General features: G+C 37.2%; 1 protein-coding gene across 2 annotated transcripts in view; it reads left to right on the top strand.

Annotated features, from left to right (window-relative positions):
- BMPR2 (bone morphogenetic protein receptor type 2) overlaps positions 1-25,500 on the top strand; it is a 222,080-nt gene that overhangs the window by 106,852 nt on the left and 89,728 nt on the right. For both annotated transcript variants that reach the window (XM_027873575.1, XM_027873574.1), the window contains exons 2-3: positions 18,352-18,522; positions 18,739-18,909. In XM_027873575.1, the coding sequence (XP_027729376.1) occupies positions 18,352-18,522; positions 18,739-18,909 (342 nt within the window). The remainder of the gene's footprint in view (positions 1-18,351; positions 18,523-18,738; positions 18,910-25,500) is intronic.

Here is a 25,500-nt window from a genome sequence, read left to right as displayed (position 1 = left end):
ACTACTACTACTACTACTACTACTACTACTACTACTACTACTACTACTACTACTACTACTATCACCTGCATTACTAGATTAAGAGAATACAAATATTTACCTGTAACAAATGCTCATGTAAAATTTAATACAGAGATCCATATTAATGATACAATAAAGATCCATTTAATACAGAAATCCATGTGAAAATTTAAAGCCTATTGCCTATTTTGTCTTAAACCTAACTGGACTTTTGTTAAAGTGTTCTAAGTTACAAGCTTCTGTAAATGTAACCATTTCCTTGTCTGTTATGCCATCCTTTAATTAAAAAGCTATGATTACTTTATACCTACCGTGTTTTGTAGAGGTATAATGATTCTTAATGCAAAGGGCACTGTTATTGAGGTTGTTGACCAAAAAATGTTTTTATGTTCACATTTTGCCATAAATCAGAAATTACTTTGAAGATAATGTACTCCAGTGAATCTGTGATCTCATTAATTTGGACATTTCTTCTAAAAACGTAGATTGCAATTCACATTTCTTTCACCCTAAAGAATGTATATCAGTCCATCCTCCACTCAGCTGTCAAACTGATCTTCCTAAAGCACAGGTCTGACCATGTCACCTCTCCTCCCCCACTCAGTAAACTCTAGTGTTTCCTTATTACCTCAGGAATCAAATATAAATTCCTCTGTTGATATTTAAAGCCTTTCACAATGTAGCCCCTACCTACCTTTCCACTCTTGCACTTGCTTCCCCTCCACAAACTCTATGTTCTGGTGACACTGGCTTCCTTGCTATTCTTTGCACAAAATACTCCATCTCCCAGTTCTATGCATTTTCACTGGCTGTCCCGCATTCCATTAATGCTCTCTCTCCTCACCTTCACTTCCTGGCTTCCCTGAAGTCTCAGCCTCTCACCCCCTTTACTGCCTAATGTCTACACTCTGAAATCACTGTCAGTCTACCCGGTATATATCTTTATATCTTGTTAGTACATAGTTGTTTCTGTGTTGTCTTCCTCATTCTAATGAATGTGAACTTCTTGGGGTCAGTGACTGTTGTTGCCTTTCTTTGTATCTCCAGTGCTTAGTTAGCACAGTGCCTCCATAGTAGACCCTGAAAAAATGTTTATTGACTGTAATTTCCTCAAGGCAGGGACTATTTCCCATTTTGTCTTAATCAGTAAACATTTATTAAGGGCCTTCTATATGCTAGGCCTTGTGCTAAAGCTAAAGGATATGAAAAAAAGCCCAGCCCTTAAGGATCTCACATCTAATGGGGGAAAGATAGCATGTAAAAGGATCTGAAAAGGTAGCTTGAGCAGATGATGAAATCTGGCATCTGGAGGAAATGATGAGATGACAACCTTGAGTGTATTCTTTTAATGGATGGTCTGAGACTGAGGATATTGAGGAGGTGAGCGTTTCAGAGTTGAAGTGATGTTACAGGAAAATGAGTTTCTAGAGACCATGATGAATTCTAGGAGAACAGCCAGGTGGCACATGAGTCTGTAGGGTTTAGCACAGTCTCTGGCACATAGTTGGTATTTAATAAAATGCTTGTTGGTTGGTTTGTCAACTCTTGTCTACATCCTTCCACAAGTTCCCCACTGGAGGTACCCCCACTGAAGTGGGTTTTCTCCTTGATTTCTCTTGATATTGTAAGACTGACTGAATGAATGAAAAGACCTTTATTAAGCCCTTAATGTATGCAATGCACTGAGCTAAGCACTAAGAATATAAATAGAAAAACAAGGCAGTCCCTGCTTTCAAGGAGTTCGCATTCTAATGGGTGGAGACAATATGTAAAGGAGGGTTCAGTGTCAGGGTAGATGGTAAGACCCAATGCTCTGAATGGCAAATGAATCAATTTGACTGTAGGGGTGGGGAACCTTTGTCCTTGAGGCCACATATAGCCCTCTAGGTCCTCAAGTGTGACCCTTTGACTGAATCCAGACTTCACAGAACAAATGTTCTTTTCTGGGTCTTTAGTGCCAAGTGCTTGATCTCTACTGGGGATGCTTCCTTCAAAGACAGCAATGAAATAGTCTGGAGTATCTGAGGTCTGAGGCAGTGCTGTTCCTCTTTAGCATGAGATTCTGGGTGTCCAGTGTTATAAATCTTACTCATCACATGACCAATCCATCTTTTTCATTCTTTCTTTTGTTTGTTTGTTTTGTTTTGGCTAGGCAATGGGGTTAAGTGACTTGCCCAGGGTCACAAAGTTGTTAAGTGTTATGTGTCTGAGGTCGAATTTGAACTCAGGTCCTTCTGACTCCAGGGCCAGTGCTCTATCCACTGCGCCACCTAGCTGCCCCATGCAGTTTTTTTTAAAGAGAGAAATATTTTTTCTCCCCCAGGCCCAGCATTCTATTATTTATTTTTTGGAACATTCTTTTCTTTTTAAATTTTGAGTTTGAGATTCTCTATCTCCCTCTCACTCTTCCCCCATCCACTGAGAAGGCGGACAATATGATATCGATTACACATGTGAAATCATGCAGAACATTTCCGTATTGGCCATATCACCAATAAGAAATAAAAAAATTGAGAAAATTGTACTTCAGTTTGCACTCAGAGTTCATCAGTTCTCTCTCTCTCTGGAGGTAGATAGCATCTTTTCATCCCGAGTCCTTCGGAATTGTCTTGGATCACTGTATTAATCAGAGTAGTCAAGTCTTTTGAACATTCTTTATAGTTCTTTATTTTTTGTGTTACAACATACTCACATCACCTTTGTGTCTCTATTGTCTTCTGAGGGATTCCATCTTAAATTTTTCAGTGACTATAATATTCCGTGACTTATAGCCATGCAACATTGATTGGCATTAAAAAATATTGGCCTTTGTTTTGGGAGTAAGTTCGGGATTATTAAAGGTTTGCAATTTGCTGATGGTACTGCAAAGTTGTCTTCTCCTTTTTGATGCTGGCCTTATGTTGTTGTCCATTTGTAATATCTGTCCAGTATGCTGATCGTCAAGTCATATAGCTTGTACATCTAACTGCCTGGTGTAGTCTGTATGATAGACTTTTATTATCTACTTGGTTTTCCCAGTATAGATGATGAGGCCAAATTCTTTTGAATCATTCACATCTTTTCTAGGAGGCTCTGCAGGGTTTTTGAGCTTGATGTATGTCACCCCATGAAGATTACATATGAGATATTAAAATGGCTAATATTCATAGTACATTTGAATTGGAGGAAAAAAATCTAGAGAAGAAAAAAATAGTTCTGTCAGTGGAGAATAGTTCTGTCAGTGGAGAGCGACCTACAAGTCCTAGTAGATAGTAATAATAGTTGTGATTATTAAATTAGTTTGTAAGGAAAATGTGTAATGTTAACAGAGATAATAAGTACTAGACTAAATTCTAAAAAGATAGCTTGAGGGGGAGTGAGGGGAATGATAAATGTACATAATTTTTAAATTAAAATTGAAGAAAAAAGTCAGGACTTTTCAGGAAAATGTAAAACCACTAAAAGAGCATGTATTAAATCTTAGCATTAAAAAAAAATCTTAATATGATCATTTATAGGGTAAGCATCAGAGAAGAAAGGTCTTCTAAAAATCAGCATGCATGAAAGTATAGTATAGTTTCAGATTTTTTTACTTTGCAATTCATAAATCAAATTTCTCCTCCAATTCAAATGTACTGTGAATGACTTATCTACGCAACATTTGTAAAAACGCCTTTTGTTACCTTTTATCTACTGTTAAGAGACAAACCTCAATACCAGTAGGAAAGTTTATCTGGCTGACTTGCCAGTTTCTTGGTGGCTGTTATAGCTACTTGAATTCTTTTCTGGACATTCATAAGCTAATGTGGGATACCCTTAACAACTATAGAAGAATCCCCAAGGTACCATACATTGGAATTGCAAACTTCTTTGGGACTATTCCCAGTCTCCATTGCCCCAACATCAAATAGACTGTGATATATTAATATCTTACGTTTACTTTTCTTTCCCTAGGAAAGGACTTCAGTCAGTTCTGCTATATATGTGACATATGTGGTTCCAAAAAGCCATACTATGTAAAATAACACAATAGAAATCACATAGCTTATTGGAAAAATGGGGCTAGGGGCACAATATTCAAAAGCTGCAGTCAGCGGCATTTTTTTTTTTTAAAGATAGGAACCTAATAAAAATGGTTACAGTTTTATACATGATAAAAAGTTAAGAAAATTATAAGTACTGCAATAAATAGTGGCTGTATCTAGAGTCTCAGCCTGCCCTGTGCCCCAGGTCACACCTTGGGGAGGGCAAGTCCACTACTTGTTGCCTTGGTGAAAGGGAGGCAGGGTGGTTCAGGCCAGCTTACTCTGTTCTCAACTCCTTCTGCATCAGAAGACATACAATAAATATAGCACTTCACCTTGACAAAGACCTGAAGTTTGCTTGTGAAAGACGGCATCAGAATGGTTGTGAGTTATTGTGAAGTGGTACACTTCATTCTCACTGTTTCTTCAGAAAAAAATCTCATAGAAGAATTCCCATTAATGCTATTTCCAAAATAAATTGTTATGACAGAACTGACAGTATATACCTGACCCTGGTTTAGGAAAAATGGCATTAGAAGCTGAAAGCCACCTGTCTTTTCTTTTCTTTTCTTTTTTTTTTTTTTGGGCTAGGCAGTGGGGTTAAGTGACTTGCTCAGGGTCACACAGCTAATAAAAGTGTCAATTGTCTAAGGCAGGATTTGAACTCAGGTCCTCTTAACTGCAGGGCCAGTGCTGTATCCACTGTATCACCCCCCCATCTTTTCTAAAGATCAAATGTTTAGGAGATTAAAACTTGTTTTACCTTACTTGCTGCCCAGTTCAGCTTTGTTCCCAAGTAATTTGTTTACTTAGGTATCATAATATACTTGGAAAACATATAAATGCCTTTTTTCTTTTCTCTTTTTCTTCTCCTAGATCTTGTCAATACTCACATCACAGTCTTCCACTTCAGTAATAACAAACTCCGAAATTCCTCTATCTGATCATAGCCTGCTATCATTCCATCCATCCCTATTCCTTACTCCTCCTAAACTTACGTATTCTGTGTTCTCTTCCTGACCTTTGATCTCTCCCACCCTTCAGTGCTTTTTCAGGCCATTATCCATCATCTGACTTCACTTTCCTCCTGTTCTCATCTTGATCCTATAGTTAACCAGTTAAATCACATTGCTGTCTAGTTTCCGTTGCTTTCTTGTCTTATTACTGTTCGTGCTTACTAACCCCTAGATCGCTCCTGGCAACTGCCTCCTCCCTTCCTACTCAACACACTGGTAAACTGAAGAAGTTATTTAGCTGTGCTGACTAGATCCACTACAAATTTGTTATTTAACTTTAACTGGGCCCTCACTACAAGGCAATCTCTAACCCATTGTTTACAGAGACTATTCTAAACTTTATCTTACCTCCTCAAACTTCCCACAGCTCTCCTTCCCCCTTAACCTTTTATCTGAGGGCCTCAACTTGAGTGTCATACAGAGAAAATAGATGATGTTCACCTTGAGTTCTCCTTCTCCCTTTACCTTCATCTCCGAACAACTTGATATCACTCTCTACTCTTTCCTTTTCTGCAGTCTCAGACAATAAGGTGAGTCTTTTCTTTGCCAAGGTCAGCCCTTCTACACATGCCCTTAAGCCTTTTCCTTCTCCCCTTCAGCAAATTGCTCCCTCAAGTTTACCTTTCTCTAATTTTCAACTCTCCCTATATACTGGTTCCTTTCCTGCTGCTTACAAACATGCTCAGGTCTTCCCCATCCTTAAAAATCCTTTATTAAATCCTACCATCCTTTTAGGCCTGTGTCCTATTTTTCTCCTTCCTTTCTATGCCACACTCCTGAGATGCCTGTATGAGGGATAGCATGAGGAAAGAGTGCAGGAAGTGGATTAATATATAAAGTTGGAAAGGTGGGTTAGGGCCAGGTTGTGAAAAATTTTAAAAACCAAGGAAAGGGTGCTTATATTTGCTTCAAAAGGCATTAGGAGGCCATTGGACTTTATTGAATAATGGGTTACTCAAAACCTTCCCTTTAGGAGAATCACTCTTGTAGTGGTAAAAGTTGGATTGAAATAGGAAAGGAGTGTAGACGAGGCAGAGAAACCAATTAGAAGGTTATTATATTAGTCCAGTTGAGAGTTGATGAGGACCTGACTGAGATTGGTGGCTGTTTGAGTAGAGAGAAGGAGATATGTTCGAGAGAGTTTTTGAAGGTTGAAATGATGAAATTAGGCAACTGATTGGATATGGGGAGGGGGTGAAGCAGAATGAGGAGTAAAGGTTAGTATTAAGGTTGTGAATCTAGGTGATTCAAAGCATGGTGATGCCCTGAACACAGAAGTTTGGAAGAATGGTAAAATTTTGGGGAAAGGTAATAAGTTTTGTTTTGGTTGTGTTATTTTGGATGTTTATAAGGCATCAGTTTTAAATATCTAATAGACAGATGAAGATGTGTGACTGGTGCTCAGGAGATGATGACTAAAACCTATGAGAGCTGATAGTCACCAGGTGAGAGGATGTAGAGAGAAGAGAGAAAGGGCCTAGGACAAAGCCTTGAAGTACACCTGCAGTTAGGAGTCATGATATGGATGGATGAAGAGCCTGCAGAGGATAATATGTCATGAGTTCAAAACCAGTCTCAGACACTTACTAGCTGAGTGACCCTGGGCAAGTCACTTATTCTCTCTTTGCTTCAGTTTCCTCATCTGTAAAATGGGAACCTTAATAGTACCTATCTCATAGAGTTATTATGAGGACAAAATGAGTTAATTTAAAAATAATAATATTTAATTTTTTTCCTCAATTACTTGTTAAAACAATTTTAAAACTTTTTGTTTTTGTTTTTGCTAAGGCAATTAGAGTTAAGTGATTTGCCCAGGGTCACATAGCTAGTATGTGTCAAGTGTCTAAGGCCAGATTTGAACTCAGCTCTATCTTCTGTACCAACTAGCTGCCCCAAAACTTTTTCTTTTACCCCAGAACTTTTTAAACTTTAAACTTTTTTTTAAAAAGTTTTGGGATCCAAATTCTAGCCTTCCTTCTTTCCCCTTCCCCTTTCTGAGACAGTAAGCAATGTGATGTTACATGCATAATCATGTGAAACATTTCTGTATTATTCATTTTATACAAGAAGACTCGAATATTAAAAAAAGAAAGAAAGAAGATGAAAATGGTTTTCTTCAGTCTGTATTCAGACAACATCAGTTCTTTCTCTGGAGGCGGATAGTATGTTTCATCATGAGTCCTTTGGGATTGTCTTGGATCATTATGTTGCTGAGAATAGCTAAGTCATTCATAGTTCTTCATCATACAATATTGCTGTTGCTGTGTGCCATGATCTCCAGGTTCTGCTCACTTCACTTTACATTAGTTCATGTAAGTCTATCCAGGTTTTTATGAAATCATCCTGCTTGTCATTTCTTACAGCACAATAATACCATCACAATCATATACTACAGTTTGTTCAGCCATTCCCCAATTGATAGATATCCTCTCAATTTCCAATTCTTAATCACCACAAAAGGAGCTGGGATAAATACTTTTGTGCAAACAGGTCTTCTTCTCCCCACCCCCTTTTAAATTTCTTTGGGATACAGACCTAGTAGTGGTATTGCTGAATCAAAGGGTATACACAGTACTATGCCTTTTGGGCATAGTTCCAAATTGCTCTCCAGAGTGATTGGATCAGTTCACAACTCCACCAGCAATGCATTAGTGACACAGTTTAAAATGAGGTAATATTTTTAAAGTGTTTAGCATAGTACCTGGCACATAGTAAGAGCTTAATAAATGCTCATTTAGCCCTTCTCTCCCTTCCTTCCCTAATGTATTATGAATGGTCCTTATTTCTTTGGGTCAGTATAGTTGAATTGCTATTATTTGTAAGTAAATTATTATATCATATTTTATAAAATAAAATTATTTACAAAGGATATTGTTAATATATGAGCCAACACTAATGTTTTTGCCAATTATATTTTAGAAGAGATTATTTTTGAAAAAAATATGAGAACTTGTGAAATTTTACTTTCACATTAAGGACCTGACTTTTTAACTTTTTTCTTTTTTTTAAGTCTGTTACTCTGTTTGGGTTAACTTTTCCCTCCTTATTTCTTTTGTGAACAATTTTATATTTCAGCCACAAAATTTATGAAGTAGTGCTATTTACAATGTTTAATGCATGCCCAAGTTTTCTGCATTGCATAAGTTTTTAGGAAAGCCTGTGAAATAAATGGCAAGGAGATTCTGAATATATGTTGAAATTATATCCAACCCAATCTATATTGTCCATTTTCAGATTAACATATGAAGAAACTAAGGTTCAGAGTGTGGTTTTCTGAATTACTTTGAATATCCTAAGCAAGAACTTTTATGGTTTTTGTTTCTTTGTTGTTGTTTAGTTTTTTTTGTACTGCACTTGTGGTTGCATTAATGTGAGGAACCCCTAGTCAGGAAACTCCCCTCTACCAAAGTAAAAGGATATTAACTCTACAACTCTCTGTTCTTAGAGAGTAGCTAGGTAATTCAAACCTCTGTAATAATCAACTCCTGCCTCCTGACAGTCAGTCAAATTTATTTAGTGTTTACTATGTACCAGACACAGTCCTGGGTGCTAGGGGTACAAAGAGAAAAGTGATACAGTCCCTGCCCATGAGCAGCTTACAATCTAGCCAGAGGACAATTACATATACATATTTGCATGATATATGTATGTGTATACATATACACAAAAGATATGAGTTCATTGGGGTTGTGGATTGGTCAGGAAAGGTGTCCTGTAGAAGATAGCCCTTAAGCTGAATCTTGGAGGAAACTAGGAATTATGAGAGACAGCAATGAGGAAGATTGAATGTGCTGGGACAGCCAGTGCATAGACATGTGAGATGTGACACTTGAAAAACATCAAGGAGGTCATATGCTAGTTGTGTGACTGTGAGCAAGTCAAGGAACCTCTCAAATATCCTCTTAAGATGAATTGACTATGTGTGTCATGGGATTATAGATTTGGAGATGGAAGGAACATTAAGGGATGTATAGTTTAATCTTGTTTTCAATTAAGGAAATTAAAGCTTACACAGATTAGTAAGTGGCACATGTGGGATTCAAACCCAAGTCCTCTTACTCTAAATGGAGCAAACATTCCACATATCACATATTGGGAGTTAGCCTATACCCAGAAAATAACAGCTCTGGACTAAAAAAAAAAATCTCATATGAAAGTTTTAGGTAAACAAATGCCTATTGATTATAGTGAGAATTTTAGAGAAGTAGAGCCAAAGTGGTGGAGTAACAGGGAGGAGGATAGCAGTCTCTATCTCCCTCCCTAAAACCCCTCTAGAGAGGTGAAAACACCAGATCTAATCCTGAGTCAAGGAATCCAAGAGAAAAAAAATAAGCTACTCATGTTTACAGCCCTGGGAGACTTAGGGAGACAGAGAGAAAGATGTATAGACACTGGGAATGGAATCTGGCTTGGAGTATCCCTCATAGACTGTTCTAGCTCGAGGCAGAAGGAGATCCCAGATCCAGGAAAGAGGGGCCTGAATTTGTGTAGCATGCAGGCACAGATGCCAACTGGCAACTTTGTTGTTGCTATCCAGTTCCAATTCATAGATCCGGGATGACTGAGGAGAAGACCTGTTCCCATCTGGTGTTCCAGGTGAGTAGCAGTCGCAGGCCTTGGGCTGTGTGTGTGTATACGGGCCGCACGCCGGCCCTCTGCCAGTCGTGCGCCAGCACCCACTTCTCTCAAAAGAAGTGCACTGCCAGAGTCTTACCCACTCCTGGGTCTTCGGTCCTCAGCCGGATCACCACACAGAGACAAGCCATCGGGAGGCACCAACACCAGAGCTTTATTCAGAGGCCAACACAGCAAACCATCATAGCAAGCCCAAACAGCAAGGCCAGAGCAACAGGGCAGGAGCCAGGGGAGAGCGCACGTGTGTGATCTGACCACGCTTGTTCCTAAGTACCTACTTAGCCCCTCCTCCCCAGCCCGCTACTAGCCAATGATTGTAGGGTCAGATACCGGAAGGGGCTGTCTGAGTTTAGCACACCAAGGGGGAGGGAGTGACGTAGGAGGCCAGGATTGGATACAGGAAGGAGGCATCTGGGATTGACGCATGGACAAGAGTACGTGACCTAGGAAGTCAGAATCAGGAGGGGACTGGGTCAGTGCTGCACAAAGGGACCCGGAAGTCAGGAAGGTCACAAGAGGCATCTGGGGATGACGTTGCATATAGGGAGGGGACTAAGCAGAGGGAACTCAGTCCTCTGCCATCCCACTCCCACGTGGCACCGCCCCTTGCCTCAGGAGCTCAGGCTCAGCTACTTCCTTGCACCCAGCTTATCTCATAGCACTGCCCAATTGCCTCATGGCTTCTCCGTATCCAGCCCATCCCAGTACACACGACTCTGCCTACCACAGTCCCTGCCTCGACTTCCAAAATACCCAGATCTTACCCTACCCTTGCCACAGTACCCGACCTGGCAGCTGCCAACATCAGACAGTCCCTCACATGTGTGTGTGTGTGTGGTGAGCAAAAAAGAAAGTTTGGAAGCAAGCAGCAGCTATGGGGCTTGGACGCAAGGGAGGGAATCAAGGTCTCATAGGCAGCTTCTAGCCTAGTCTAATGCCTGCAAAGGAGTAAGCAAAACATGAATCCCAAACCAAAAGTAAGCCTACAGCTCTGTCACTGAACCAGCAGAGCTTTGCAGCTGGTTGATAATGTCCAGCAGCAGCAATCTACTAAAACTCTAAATGGGGCAACCTTACAGGCCTGTGGCTCGGACCCAAACCCATGACAGGAACTTGTAGAACTCAAACCAATGGAGGTAGCGATGAGACTATCCTAAATCAGACCACTTTGGGAGTTTGTACGTCTACAGCTAGAACCTTCCCTGAAAACCTGGGAATAACGTAACACTCAATGCCACAAGGAAACAGCAGCAGGACCAGCCTAGACGTTGGCTGCAAGCATAGATTCTAGTGCTAACATATAGTCCCAAGTCAAGAAGATGGAGGATTAAACAAACAAAAAAGATTCACACAAAAGCTGACAAAAACACTTAAGACATAAACTCAGAAGAAAATGCTTCAAAGAAAAACACTGCTTAGGCACAAATTCAACTAGAATTTCTGAAAGAAACGAAACAAATGTTTTTTATATATCTATATATCTATATATATCTATATATATATGTGTGTGTGTGTGTGTATGTGTATATATGTATATATGTATATGTATATATGTATATGTATATGTGTATATATATATGTATATATATATGTATATCCCCCACCCCAAGATGGCATGCATTCTAAATACCCTTTCCCCTAGTCTGCCTTCCCTTCTATCTCTCCCCCCCTTCTCTTATCCCCTTCCCCTTCAATTTTCCTGTAGGCCAGGATGGATTTTTGTACACCATTTCCCATATTTCTTATTTCCCAGTTGCATGTGAAAACATTTTTTTAAACATGTGTTTTTAAAACTTTCGGTTCCAAATTTTCTCCCTTCCTCCCTCCCCACCCACCCTCATTGATAAGGCAAGCAACTAAATATAGGTTATATACGTGCAGTTATGCAAAACACTTCCATAGTAGACATGCTGTGGAAAAACTAACTCTATTTCTTTTAATCCTATCCTGCCCACCCATTTATTCTATTCTTTCTTTTGACCCTGACCCTCCTCAGTATTTGCTTCTGATTACTCCCTTCCCCAATCTGCCCTCCTCTCTATCATTTCCCTACTCTCTTGTCCCTTTCCCCCCCTATTTTCATGTAGGGTAAGACAGATTTCCACACCCAATTGAGTGTGTATGTTATTCCCTCCTTAAGTCAAATCCTATGAGAATAAGGTTTACTCATTCTCCCTCACCTTCCCCTGTTTCCCCTCCAAAGTAAGAGCCTTTTTTTTTTGTGGGATAATTTACCCCATTCTACCTCTCCTTTCTCCTTCTCCTAGTATATTCCTCTCTCACCCCTTAATTTTATTCTCCAGATATGACCCCTTCATTTTCAACTCACCCTGCGCCCTCTATCGATCTATCTATATCTATATATATGTACATATAATTTTTTCCCCTCCAACCACCCTAATACTGACAAAGGTCTCATGAGTTACAAATATCATCTTTCCGTGCAGGAATGTAAACAGTTCAACCTTAATAAGTCTCTTATGATTTTCTCTTTCCTGTTTACCTCTTCATGTTCCACTCAAATCTTGTATTTGAAAATCAAATTTTCGATTCAGCTCTGGTCTTTTCATCAGGAATACTTGAAAGTCCTCTATTTCACTGAATGACCATTTTTTCCCCTGAAGGATTATACTTAGTTTTGCTGAGTAGGTGATTCTTGGTTGTAATCCTATCTCCTTTGACCTCCGGAATATTATATTCCATGCCCTGCGGTCCCTTAATGTAGAAGCAGGTAAATCTTGTGTTATCTTGATTGTGTTTCCACAATACTTGAATTGTTTCTTTCTGGCTGCTTGTAATATTTTCTCCTTGACCTGGGAACTCTGGAATTGGGCTACAATATTCCTAGGAGTTTTCCTTTGGGGATCTCTTTTGGCAGGAGATTGGTGGATTCTTTCAATTTCTATTTTGCCCTCCGGTTCTAAAATATCAGGGCAGTTTTCCTGGATCATTTCTTGAAAGATGATGTCTAGGCTCTTTTTTTGATCATGGCTTTTAGATAGTCCAATAATTTTTAAATTCTCTCTCCTGGATCTATTTTCCAGGCCAGTTGTTTTTCTAATGAGATATTTCACATTGTTTTCTAATTTTTCATTCTTTTGGATTTGTTTTACAGTGTCTTGATTTCTCATAAAGTCACTAGCTTCCAATTGCTCTATTCTAATTTTTAAGGAAGTATTTTCTTCAGTAATCTTTTGGACTTCCTTTTCCATTTGGCCAATTTTGCTTTTTAGGGCATTCTTCTACTCCTTGGCTTTTTGGACCTCTTTTGTCATTTGGGTTTAGGCTATTTTTTAAGATGTTATTTTCTTCAGTATTTTTTTGGCAAACTGTTGACTTGTTTTTCATGATTTTCCTGCATCACTCTCAGTTTTTCCTCTACTTCTCTTGCTTGCTTCTCAGAATCCCTTTTGAGCTCTTCCAAGGCCTGGGACTGATTCATATTTTTCTTGGAGGCTTTGGGTATAGGATCTTTGACTTTGTTGTCTACTTCTGGTTGTATGTTTTGATCTTCTTTGTCACCAAAGTAAGATAATATAGTCTGACTCTTTTTGCACTGCTTACTCATGATCCTGGCCAGTTACTTGAGTTTTAAACTCTGTTAAGGTAAAAGTCTGCTTCCAATGTGAAGAGTGTACTGTCCCAAGCTTCGGGGTTTTGTACAGCTGTTTTCAGAGATACTTCTAGGGACCTGTAAATTTTCAGTTCTACCAAGGTGCTATGATAAGGGGCAAGGTGTTTTCTCTCCACTGCCACAAGAACCTCCACTGCACCAGCGTTCCTCCTCTCCCCAGGACCGCCCCTCAGAACTCTGACCCAGATCCAAGCACTGGTAAAGCAAGAGATTCCTGCCTCAGCACTAGCAAAGAGATCCCTGAAATCCCTCTCTGATCAGCCACTCAATTTCTCCTCAGTCTGTGGCCTGGAAGCTCAGGAAAAAGCTTTGGCCCCAGGCCGCACTTGAGACTTGTAGCTGAGACCTAGCTCCTCTCTCACCGCAGTCACAGACTTTTCCCACTGACCTTCTAAGTTGTCTGTGGCGTTCAGGGGTTGAGAAGTCTGGAAACCGCCACAGCTGCCTGCAATTCAGTCCTCTGAGGCCTGCTCCAGGTTCACTGCAGCCTGCGAGCCCACACTGAACTGCGCTCCTCTCCCTGCCTGGCGCGATATACCTTTCTGATCAACCATCCGGGCTGTCTTTGGCTGGAAATTTGTTTCACTCTGTCTTTTTGTGGGTTCTGCTGCTTTAGAATTTGTTTAGAGCCATTTTTTATAGGTATTTGGAGGATTTTGGGAGAGAGCTTAAGACAGTCACTGCTTTCCCTCTGCCATCTTGGCTCCACCCCCAAGTGTTATATATTTCTACATTTCTTTTGTTTATTAATTTATTTTGATTTATCGACAATAATTTCCATAAGCTTTGAGTTTTAAATTTTTCTCCCCCTCCCTCCCCACTTCTCTCTTCAAGATGGTGTACAATCTGATATAGGCTATACATATACATCCTTTTAAACATATTTTCGCATTAGTCATGTTGTAAGGAAGAATTAGAACCAATAGAGGGAACTGCATACAAGTCTTTCCAGGTTTTTTTGAAGTCCGCCTGAAAACAAGTGTTATATCAAAAAGAGTTCAAAATGATTTTTTTTTATAAATTAAGTGAGTGAACTAGAGGGGAGGAAATGGAAAAGAAATGAGAGTGATGAAGAAAGAATTGGAAAGGAAATTAATAGCTTGGCACAAGAGCTATACAATCTTGTCCAAGAAACAAATTCCTTGAAAATTAGAATGGACCAAATAGAAGCTAAATGACTCCATTAGATCATAAGAAATATTAAAACAAAGTCAAAAGGCTAAAGAAGGAAGAGGAGAAATAATAATAATAATATAATGTATCTCATAGCAAAAACAACTGACCTGGAAAACAGAGGAGAAAATAATTTAAGAATCATTGGACACCTGAAAGCCATGACCCCAAAAAAGAAATTTAGACATGGACTTCCAAGGCCAGAGCCAAGATGGTGGAGTAGAGAAAATTGAGCTCTCCCAACATTCCCTTCCAAACAACTTTAAAATAACATTTCAGATTGAATTTTGGAGTGGTAGAGCCAACAAAAGGTCAAAGTGAGAGATTCTTCCAGCCCAAGACAACATAGGAGGTCAGAAAGGGGACCTGGCATTTGGTCAGAAAGAGATTATTAGAGTACCTCTGTGCTACCACTGGATGCAGGACCAGATGCTGTTTGGCAGCTTCATTACCTATACCCACCTATACCCACTTTTGGGTCATGGTTCAAGGGAGGAGAGGAATACTTTCAGTCAGAGTGAAAACCCTGAGGAGTGAAAGCAGTATCACTTCCAGCCCCAAGGGATCAGGAACCCTGAGGAACAGTATCATTTCTGGTCCTAAGGGATCAGGGGCCCTTTCTGGTTAAGGATCAGGGTACAGACTAGGAGAACAATGACCATACCTCTCCCCAGGTCACACCGCCTTGGAAGTACCAAAAACTTTTAGAATTACCTCTGAAAACAGCAGTGAAAAAAGCCTGAAGTTTGAGAGACAGAGTCCTGGGTCCCCCTCCCCCCACGTGGGAAGAGCCTAACATTAACATAAAGTTCCAAATCAAGACATGGGGTGGAAAAATGAGCAAATAAACAAACAAAAGAACCTGACCATGAAAAGTTACTCTGGTGATAGGGAAGCTCAAGACACAAACTTGAAGAAGACAACGAAGTCAAAATAGGCACAAACAAAGATTCAAAGAAAAAAATGTGAATTGGATACAAGCCCAACAGGAATTCCTGGAAGAGCTAAAAAATTATTTTCAAAATCAGTTAAGTGGTACAGGAAAAAGTAGGTAAAGAAATGAAAGAAAAGGGGAAAAAATTATGAAAAGACAATGAACAGATATCTTAGAATGACAAAGAAAAATGGAGGTAGTAAGAATCTACTAGTCACCTTCTGAAAGGAACCCCAAAATAAAAACTCACAGGAATTTGATAGCCCAAATCCTGAGCATCCAGGTCAAAGAAAAAAATGCAAGCAGCCAGAAGGAAGGAATTCAAGTACTAGGGAGGCAATGTTGGGATCTTACATGATTTAGCAGCCTCTTATTATAAAGGAATGAAAACATGGAAGAAAGAATGGGAATATGATATTTCAGAAGGAATATCTATCCTCAAAATTTGTAAAATGGATATTCTAGAAGGCACAAGGCCTTCCATCCAAGAATAACTTGCCTAACAAAACTGGATATAATCTTACCAAAAGGGGTGGGAAGAATGGATCTTTAATGAAATAAAGTACTTTCAAGCATTCTTGATGAATAGAACTTCATAGAGAACAAACACAGGAGTCATAAAAAGATAAACATAAACAATCATAAGATACTAAACAAGGATATACTGATTACGTTTTTATATGTGAGTTGATGTACATATCTCTTTTGAATCCTACCTTCATTTGAGATCATAGAGAGTGTCTAATTAGACAAAAGGCCTGGGAGTGATTCTGTCCTGTTTTGTTGATATTAAAAGAAGAATGGAAAGGGAGGGAAAGGGGGATACACTAGGGGAGAAAGGAAACAGAAAGTGAGGGGAAATTATCTCATATAATTGGTATATGCAAGTAGAAGTCTATATAAACAAGGAGGAAGAGGTAAGAGAAGTAGCTAATATTTCAATCTTACTCTCATATGAACTGTGCAAAGGAGATAAGAATGTACATTCACACATACAAGCCCATACATGCAGAGTTCAGTAAAGAAATATTTTACTTAATAGAGAAATAGGATGGAAAGGGGAGAAGGAAGAATGGGGAATTAGGAGGGTAGAATAAAGGAAGGATTAGTCCTAAATAAAACAAACTCTAAGGATATACGAAATTATTCATACCTCTTTTTGCAGGGACAAAGAATTGGAAATTGAGAGAGTTTATATTATTTGGAGAATAGCTAAAGAAGTTATGTTATATAAATGTTACTGAATACTGTTATGCCATAAGAAATGATGAAGGGGATGGTTTCAAAGGAACCTAGGAGGATTTGTATGAAGTGATGCCGAGTGAGATGAGCAGAGCTAGAAGAATAATTTATGTAGTGATAACAATGTTGCAAAAACATACAACTTAGAAAGACTTAGGAACTTGAATCAGTGTAATGACTAAATAGAATTCTAGAGAACTAATGATGAAATATGCTACTCACTTCCTGATAGAGAGCTAAAAGACTCAGAGTACTGATTAAGTTATATTTTCTTGGGGGAAGAGGGAGGGGCATGTGGTAGTATGTTTTGCTTAACTATTCATGTTTTAACAGTGGTTTTATTTTTCTTTCTCAATTAATGGTCAGGATGGAAGAGAGAGAAGGATTTTTAGAATCAGGAAGACTAGGGTTGGAATGAATCCTGTTTCAAATACCAACTAGCCTTGTGACTCTCGGCAAGTCAGTTAACTTCTCAGTCTCAGTTTCCTCATCTCTAAAATAAAGATAATAATAATGCTTACCTCACAGCATTGTGAGGATCAAATGAGGTTACATATATAAAGTCCATTGCAAACTGTAAAACACCTTATAAATGCCAGCCATTATTATTGTGTTGTCCAATCAGTACATTCTCTTTCCAACAAGAAAACTTTCTTGTCCAGTTAATTGAGGTTTCCCAGGAAGTCAAGGACTGTGTCTTTTGTTTACCTTGATATCTCCTGTGATGCCTAGCACAGTGCTGAGCACATAGGTACCTAATACTTATTGATTATTTGGTGGTAATTGTTTCAAATTCAGTAAAACAACATTATATGTGAGAAAGTGGTGGTAGTTCATTTAAAGTATGGTGGTTCAGGCTTGTCCTTTGTGACTATTGATGATCCTTTCTTGGTATTGTACCATTCTTTTTTTTTTTGATAAAATAAAACGTGCATTTATATTATTAATTCTATTAAATCATGATCTACAATTCTATTATTCATAGCTGAAGTACTATAGAATTTTCTAGAGTTATTCATTTGTCTCGATAATAAATGTGCTCTTTCTAGGGCTTGTAATTTACTCATTATTATTAGAACATTTATATGACATATGTGTATCATCAGCACCAGAGGATGTGAAAGTTATGATCTGTTTGAGGAGAAGTATGTATTTCTTAATAGTTGTGCCTCTTCTAGAATTGTTCAGATCTCAACATTGGTATTTCTCACATACTGTGAAAATATTTTCTTTCTGGTTTTGGGCATGCACATGTGCAAACTGACACTAGAGATTCATATAAAGGCCAACTAATGTGTACTGTTTTCCTGGTAACAACTTTATTCTGTTAAGGGTATATTATTAATTTTTCTTCTCTTTTGGCTAGGATGGTGAAGGGTAGAAAGTAAACCTTTTGCAAATCTGGTGTTGGCCATTTTCTTTTTTAGTGAGGAGAAAATGAAAGGTAGTAGTTCTTTAGTCATGGATAATTGCTTTTATCAAATTATTATGAAAGTTATTTTCTTGTTGGACATATATTACAAAATCAAGGAAGAGTAGTTATTACAATTATCTTTTAGTGTTGGGAACAGAAAAGTGAAATCCATATAGCTCTGAACATGTTTTTTGATAAGATAACTATGATTTTATTTTTCTATTGATTCTTTTTCTTTTTTTTCCCCCTTTCTTTTCTTTTTCTTTTTCTTTTCTTAGCTTCCCAGAATCAAGAACGGTTATGTGCATTTAAAGATCCATATCAGCAAGATCCAGGGATTGGTGAGAGTCGTATATCCCATGAAAATGGCACAGTTTTATGTTCAAAGGGTAGCACCTGCTATGGACTTTGGGAAAAATCCAAAGGGGACATAAATCTCGTGAAACAAGGCAAGTCATACTTTTCTGACCTAATGTGATTTTTTTTTTATCTTATAGTTACCTACAAATTGTTTAATTTGGCTGCAGAAAAGAAAATGCAGAGCTAAATTTAAATCCTGTCAAGGAAAAAAGTGAACATAAATGTATATACACGTACATATGAACACTAAATTTGGAAAATGTGATTCTTTTCCTAATCTACTTTATATAAATGTTGCTTTGTAGGATGTTGGTCTCACATTGGAGACCCTGAAGAGTGTCACTTTGAAGAATGTGTTGTAACAACCACCCCTCCCTCAATTCAGAATGGAACCTACCGTTTCTGTTGTTGCAGAACAGACTTATGTAATGTCAACTTCACTGAGAACTTTCCACCTCCTGACACCACACCCTTGAGTAAGTTAAAACTTGAAGCCAGAATTCTTCAATTATTCCTTTGTAATTAAATTTACAGTGGTCTCTTTATATTACTTTGAAAAGGTTACGTGTTAATTAATTTTTATAAAGTTTAAATACTTTAGGAAAATTGTTATCTCTTAAATCAGAAATGAGGGAGGAGCATGGAATCCTAATAGAACAAAGGGAGTCAGAGAAGTGCTTGCTGGATGTGAGCAGGCTGCAATACATTATAAACCAGAAATTGTGCACAGGAAGTAGTATGAGAATATCATTAGAGAATTGTACAACTAGAAAAAAAGAGGGCAGTCACATAGTGAGCGTCCATGTTGCCCCATTGGTGTCCCGCCTTTTCAGTTCTGTTGCTTGTTCTACAATTTTATTTGTATTATTATTATTATTTGATCATTTTAATGAATTCTGGTCAGCATTTCTTCCATAGATTTTTGTAGATATTGGATATTATTTTATAGTTTCCCCAGTTTTCACCTCATTCTGCTTTTAAAAATTGATATAGAATCCTTCTTTAGTGTCTATAATATATTATCGATTTACATTCATATACCACAACTTGTTCAGCCATTCTCCAATTAATGGGAATTCCCTCAACTTCCAATTCGTGGCCACCACAAAAAGAGCTGCTATAAATATTTTTGTATATATGGGTCCTTTTCCCATTTTTATGATCTCTTTGGGATACAGCCCTAGAAGTGCTATTGCTGGGTCAAAGGGTATAAGCATACATTTCTGCAAGGATTTTAGTGCCTAGATCTTTTATATTAACTGAAGTTTTTCATTGAATCACAGGTTTAAAAATTTTTTTACAACTAATTTTTCTGTTCATAGGTGAAAGTATTAAAAGTGCTCTGGAAGTTGCAGGATATAAACCCACATAAATCATAAGCATTTCTATGCATTACTAACAAAGCCTAACAGCAGGAGATAGAAGGAGAAATTCCATTTTAAAGTTACTATGGACATTATAAAATATTTGGGAGTCCACCTGCCAAAATAAACCCAGGAACTACATGAACACAATTACAAGACACTTTTCACACAAATAAAGTCACATCTAAATAATTGTTTCAGTTGCTCATGGGTAGGCCAAGTTAATATAATAAAAATGACGATTCTACCAAAGTTAATTTACTTATTCAGTGCCATACTGATCAAACTACCAAAAAATGATTTATACAGCTAGAAAAAATAATAACAAAATTCATCTGGAAGAACAAAAGGTCCAGAATATCAAGGTAATTAATGAAAAGAAATGCAAGGGAAGGTAGCCTAGCCATACCAGATCTTAAATTGTATTATAAAGCAGCAATCATTGAAACTACTTGGTACTGGCTAAGAAATAGAGTGGTGGATCAGTGGAATAGGTTAGGTACACAAGACACAGTAGTCAATGACTATAGTAATCTACTGTTTGATAAACCCAAAGACTCCAGCTTCTGGAATAAGAATTCACTATTTAACAAAAACTGCTGGGTAAACTGGAAAATAGTATGGCAGAAAGTAGGCATAGACAAACATCTTACACCGTATATCAAAATAAGGTCAAAATGGGTACATGATTTAGATGTAAAGGCTGATACTATAAGCAGACTGGGAAAACAAAGAATAGTTTACCTGTCAGATTTATGGAGAACAGAAGAATTTATGACCAAACAAGAGATAGAGACCATTATGAAATGCAAAATGGATAATTTTGTTTACATTAAATTGAAAAGTTTTTTGCACAAACAAAGCCAATGCAACCAAGATTAGGAGGGAAGCAGAAAACTGGGAAAATTTTTACAACCAGTGTCTCTGATAGAGGCCTCATTTCTAAAATAAAATAGAGAACTGAGTCAAATTTATAAGAATAGAAGTCATTCTGCAATTGATAAATGGTCAAAAGATATGAACAAGCAGTTTTCAGATGAAGTAATTAAAGCTATCTATAGTCATATGAAAAAAATGCTCTAAATCACTATTGATTAGAGAAATGCAAATCAAAACAACTCTGAGGTACCATATCACACCTATCAGATTGGCTACCATGACAAAAACAGGAAAATGATAAATGCTGGAGAAAATGTGGGAAAATAGGAACACTGCGTTATTGGTGGAGTTGTGAACTGATTCAACCAGTCTGGAGAGCAATTTGGAACTATGCCCAAAGGAGTATAAAACCGTGCATACCTTTTGACCTAGCAATACCACTTCTATGTCTGTATCCCAAAGAGATCATACAAATGGGAAAAGGACTCACATGTACAAAATATTTATAGCAGCTCTTTTTATGGGGGCAAAGAGTTGGAAATTGAAGAGATGCCCATTGATTGGGGAATGGCTGAACAAGTTGTGGTATATGAATATAATGGAATACTATTGTGCTATAAGAAATGATGAACAGGCAGACTTCAGAAAAACCTGGAAAGACTTACATGAACTGATGCTGAGTGAAGTGAGCAGAACCAGGAAAACATTGTACACAGTAATAGTCACATTATGAGAAGACTAACTTTGATAGACTTATCTCTTCTTAGCAATTCAAGGATCTGAGACAATTCCAAAAGACTCATGACAGAACATGCTGTCCACACCCAGAAAAAGAATTAGGGAGTCTGAATGCAGATAGAAGCATACTATTTGCTTTCTGTCTCTCTCTTTTTTTTTTGTTTCTCCTTTCTCGTGGTTCCTCCCATTGGTTGTAATTCTTCTTTATAACATGACTAATGTGAAAATGTTTAATATAAATGTATATGTTGAGCCTATATCAATTTACACAACTTGAGATGGGGGAAGGGGAGAGATGGGGAGAAAATTTGGAACTCAAAATCTTACAAAAGTGAATGTTGAAAACTAAAAATAAATAAATTTATTTTTTAAATAAGTGCTCTGAGTGTGAAGCAGGATTGCTGACTCAGGTTGGAGGCTTTGATGTGGCTTTGAGGTTATGGAGAGGTACTTATACCTGTTATCTGGTTGATAAAGGGAAGAGAAAAGGCAGGAGCTCTTTAAGTTTTTGTGGGGAGTAGAGTGAGCAGTGGTGGAGAGTATATACAGAAATGGCTGTAATGTAAAATCAAAAGGCATCACTACATTTAAAAAAAAGTGAAATGAAACAAGTGAAAAATTTTGCAGCATTAAATTTTGGGAGGAGTAGGGTGCAATATAAAGCTTTTTCACAATTGTTTTTTCTAACTGAACTATATACTTTTAGTTTAATTGTAAAATATAGCAAGGAGTAGAATTCTCTGCAATTCACAAGAGCTATGCCATCTCCTTAGGTCCATCTATATGAGCAATTATAATAAATTTTTATTTATTTCATTTTAAATCAATCATTCATTGTTATTTTGTATAAAAACTAGTTGAGTAGTAATTGTTGCATAAAATGATGAAGCAGCAATAACAATATCTTCAAGGCTTTCTTCAGGTCTGTTTTCCATAGTTGCAATTTTTACTCATCATATTAAAAATATATTATAAAAATATATAGTAGTTATTTAGACATACTTTAAACTGTTACATGTTAATATGATGAGTAATGAGGAAGACTATAATACATCAAGTAGAATTTTTTTCTTATATGTTTTGAATTAAAGTTTCAACTTAAAGATTTATTTCATTTATTATTTATCATTCTAAATGTCCTTCTCACCCCTGAAAAAAGAAGCCTCTAAATCAGTTAATAGTAATTAGTTTGATTTATTTTAGGGTTAAGTTTTCTTTCCCTAAGAAGAGCTGAGCTATCATAAATATTCCTTTAAGCCTAAGTTACTTATAGATTTTGTGAATACATATTTTAACAAGATTTAATAGTAGTTAAGTTAGAATAGGAAATATATCTTTATAGAAATCAAATAATACAGTAATTTAAAATATAATTTATAATAAATTGTAAATTATAAGATATAATAATAAAAATAAATAAAATAATAGGATTAAGCTTAAATATCACAGGACTCTTTATTAAAGGTCGGATTGCCTTTTTTTAGACAGCTGGAAGACTGGGGGGGTAGGGGAGAGGTAACTCAGCTCACCAGAAGTATTTCTTTTAGTAAGTTAGTTCTTCTTTTACAGTGAGCATCATAGACCCATAGCAAAAATCCTTGAAGGACCACTGAAAGGAGCTTTCTCAAAAAAATTCACAGAATGGTAGACATGAGTTCTAAACCAACGAAATGTTGGATCTAGCAGTTATCCCACCCTAGAAACTCCCTATCATGACCCCTACACACCCACTGGCCAAATATTGCAAATCTACCTATTTCTCTGTTCTTTTAAAATTTCCTTATCCCTGTAAAACTTATGAATTAGCCTCATGATTATAATTCCTTTTTTTCTGTTATAAAATAAGCTCTGTGAATCTGTCCAGAGGTCACTAATCACTGAGGGATTAGCTGACCTGATTTAATGGTAACTTGCTGGCCTTACTATTAAATCATTTTCTCTCAGAAGTAATGAGCCTCAGAAATTTTCTTTTTTTATATATAAATTCAACAACCAGAAATACCAGTAATGATTAGTAGACTCAGTAAGTGTTAAATGGCCACATTATTCTAAGCTGGGGGCGGGGAACCTGCAGCCTTGAGGCCACACGTGCCTCTTTAGGTCCTCAAGTTCAGTCCTTTGACTGAATTCAGACTTCACAGGAGAAATCCCCATAATAAAAGGATTTGTTCTGTGAAACTTGGACTCAGTCAAAAGGGTGACCCAAGTTTCTAGAAGGCCACGTGTGGCCTTGAGGCGGTAGGTTTCCCACCCCTGTTCTAAGCTTTGTGCTAGTCATGGTCCTGGCTCTTCAAGGGTTTACCTTCAACTGAGGAGAACAAAATGGACATACACAAGTGAATATAAAAAATAGACAAAATTAATACAAGGTAATCTTGTTGGGGAGGAGAGATACATGAGGAAGTAATCAGGCAATGTAACCACTATTCCATGTCCCAGCCACGGAGCATGGTTGCTGCCACTTCATGCATAGTACCACTTTTTCACACTTGGCACAAAACAACCTTCTGGACCTGGGTTTTCTATCCAAATCATGTTCCTAGAAGTCAGAAGAGCTTCATTGTAGCCCTAGTTCTCTAGCGTACTATGTGCACGTGATGTTTCTTATCTAAATCTTGTTTCTTTATTTCTAAATTGAGGTTTAACCAAATGATCTAAAGGCTTCCTTACAACTCAAAAATTCTGTGATATTCCCACCTTCCATCTCCTAGCCCTACCTTGGGCAAACTGAGTTGCAATCAATGCTTCTTTGTCTTCTGTTCAGAAGTTCTTAACTTGAAGTCCATGAGCTTTCTTTTTCTTTTTTCTTATTTAGTATTTTATTTTTCCCCAGTTACATGTAAAAACAATTTTAAACATTCCTTTTTAAAACTTTGAGTTTCAATTTCTCTCCCTTCCTCTTTCCCCACTCAACCCCCCCTCCGCATTGAAATGAAGGCAAACAATTCAATATAGGTTATACATGTGTAGTCATGCAAAACACATCCATAATACCATGAACATTTTTTAAAAAGGTTTTTATAATTGCATTTTAATATATTTTATTTCCTTTTCAATTCTAGATATTTTACTTTATGCATTTAAAAATATTATTCTGAGAAATGTTCCATAGGCTTTACCAGACTGTCAGTGACCTCTGGGACACACAAAACAGTTAAGAACTCCTGTTCTTAGGCAAAAATTGAGTTTCAGTACTTAACAGTGGTGAAAGAGGCAGTTTAAATGGCTAATATATTAATAGCTGGATCTGATATATGTATATATATAGATAGATAGATAGATAGATAGATATAGTTATAGATACATAGAAAGCAAACACTAGAATTTCTGAGATTTTAAGACATTATCAAAGAAAATAATATCAAAATGAAGAGTGTCTCAGCCTGATGATTTCAGAATTAATACTACAAATCACTCATTTTAAAAACTACCCCCAACTTGTTTAAAAAAAAATTCAGCCAACAATATCCTGTTTTCTCTTAGCAGTTTGTACCTAGCCATGGTCATTTGTTTTTATTATATTGGGTATATTGATTTTTATATTGAGTATATTGGGTTTTATATGCAGTGTAGCAGGTGAGAACATTTTTACTTCCTTCAAAAAGAACAAGAAATCTAATTTTCACTTGGTTTTACAAGTTGAACAAGGTGTAATATGAGTTTTCGCTTAACTTTTCTTTCCAAAAAGCAGTTCTTCCTTTATGCATTACATGACAGGTGCTTAGCTGGTGTCATAATTGACAGAGTCCATAACCTTCTGATCCAAAAACAAAAACTGTACCAATCAGAATTCTGGTACTGTGTTCTTTTGTATAGGTAGAGCCTAGAAACCTCTAAAGCTAGGGCCTTCGTTCAGAAATTTTATTCCAACTATTAGGTTCTTTCTCCAAAAAGAGAAATGGCATGTGGATAAACTTAGCATATTCATATTCAGTTTGCTTTCTTATTAATCTTAATAAAAGTAACTTGACACTGAATAGAATATCAGATTTTCAGGCTGTAAATTCTAGATGTGTGGCCAAAAAGAAAAAAAAAATTATGAATCCTGGGATGTAGAGAATAAAATAAAAGTATTTCAGTTAAGAA

This window comes from Vombatus ursinus, unplaced genomic scaffold (genome assembly GCF_900497805.2).
Source record: "Vombatus ursinus unplaced genomic scaffold, bare-nosed wombat genome assembly UNPS02014802.1, whole genome shotgun sequence".
Taxonomy (NCBI): Eukaryota; Metazoa; Chordata; class Mammalia; order Diprotodontia; family Vombatidae; genus Vombatus; species Vombatus ursinus.
This window is presented reverse-complemented; position numbering and strand designations above follow the sequence as displayed.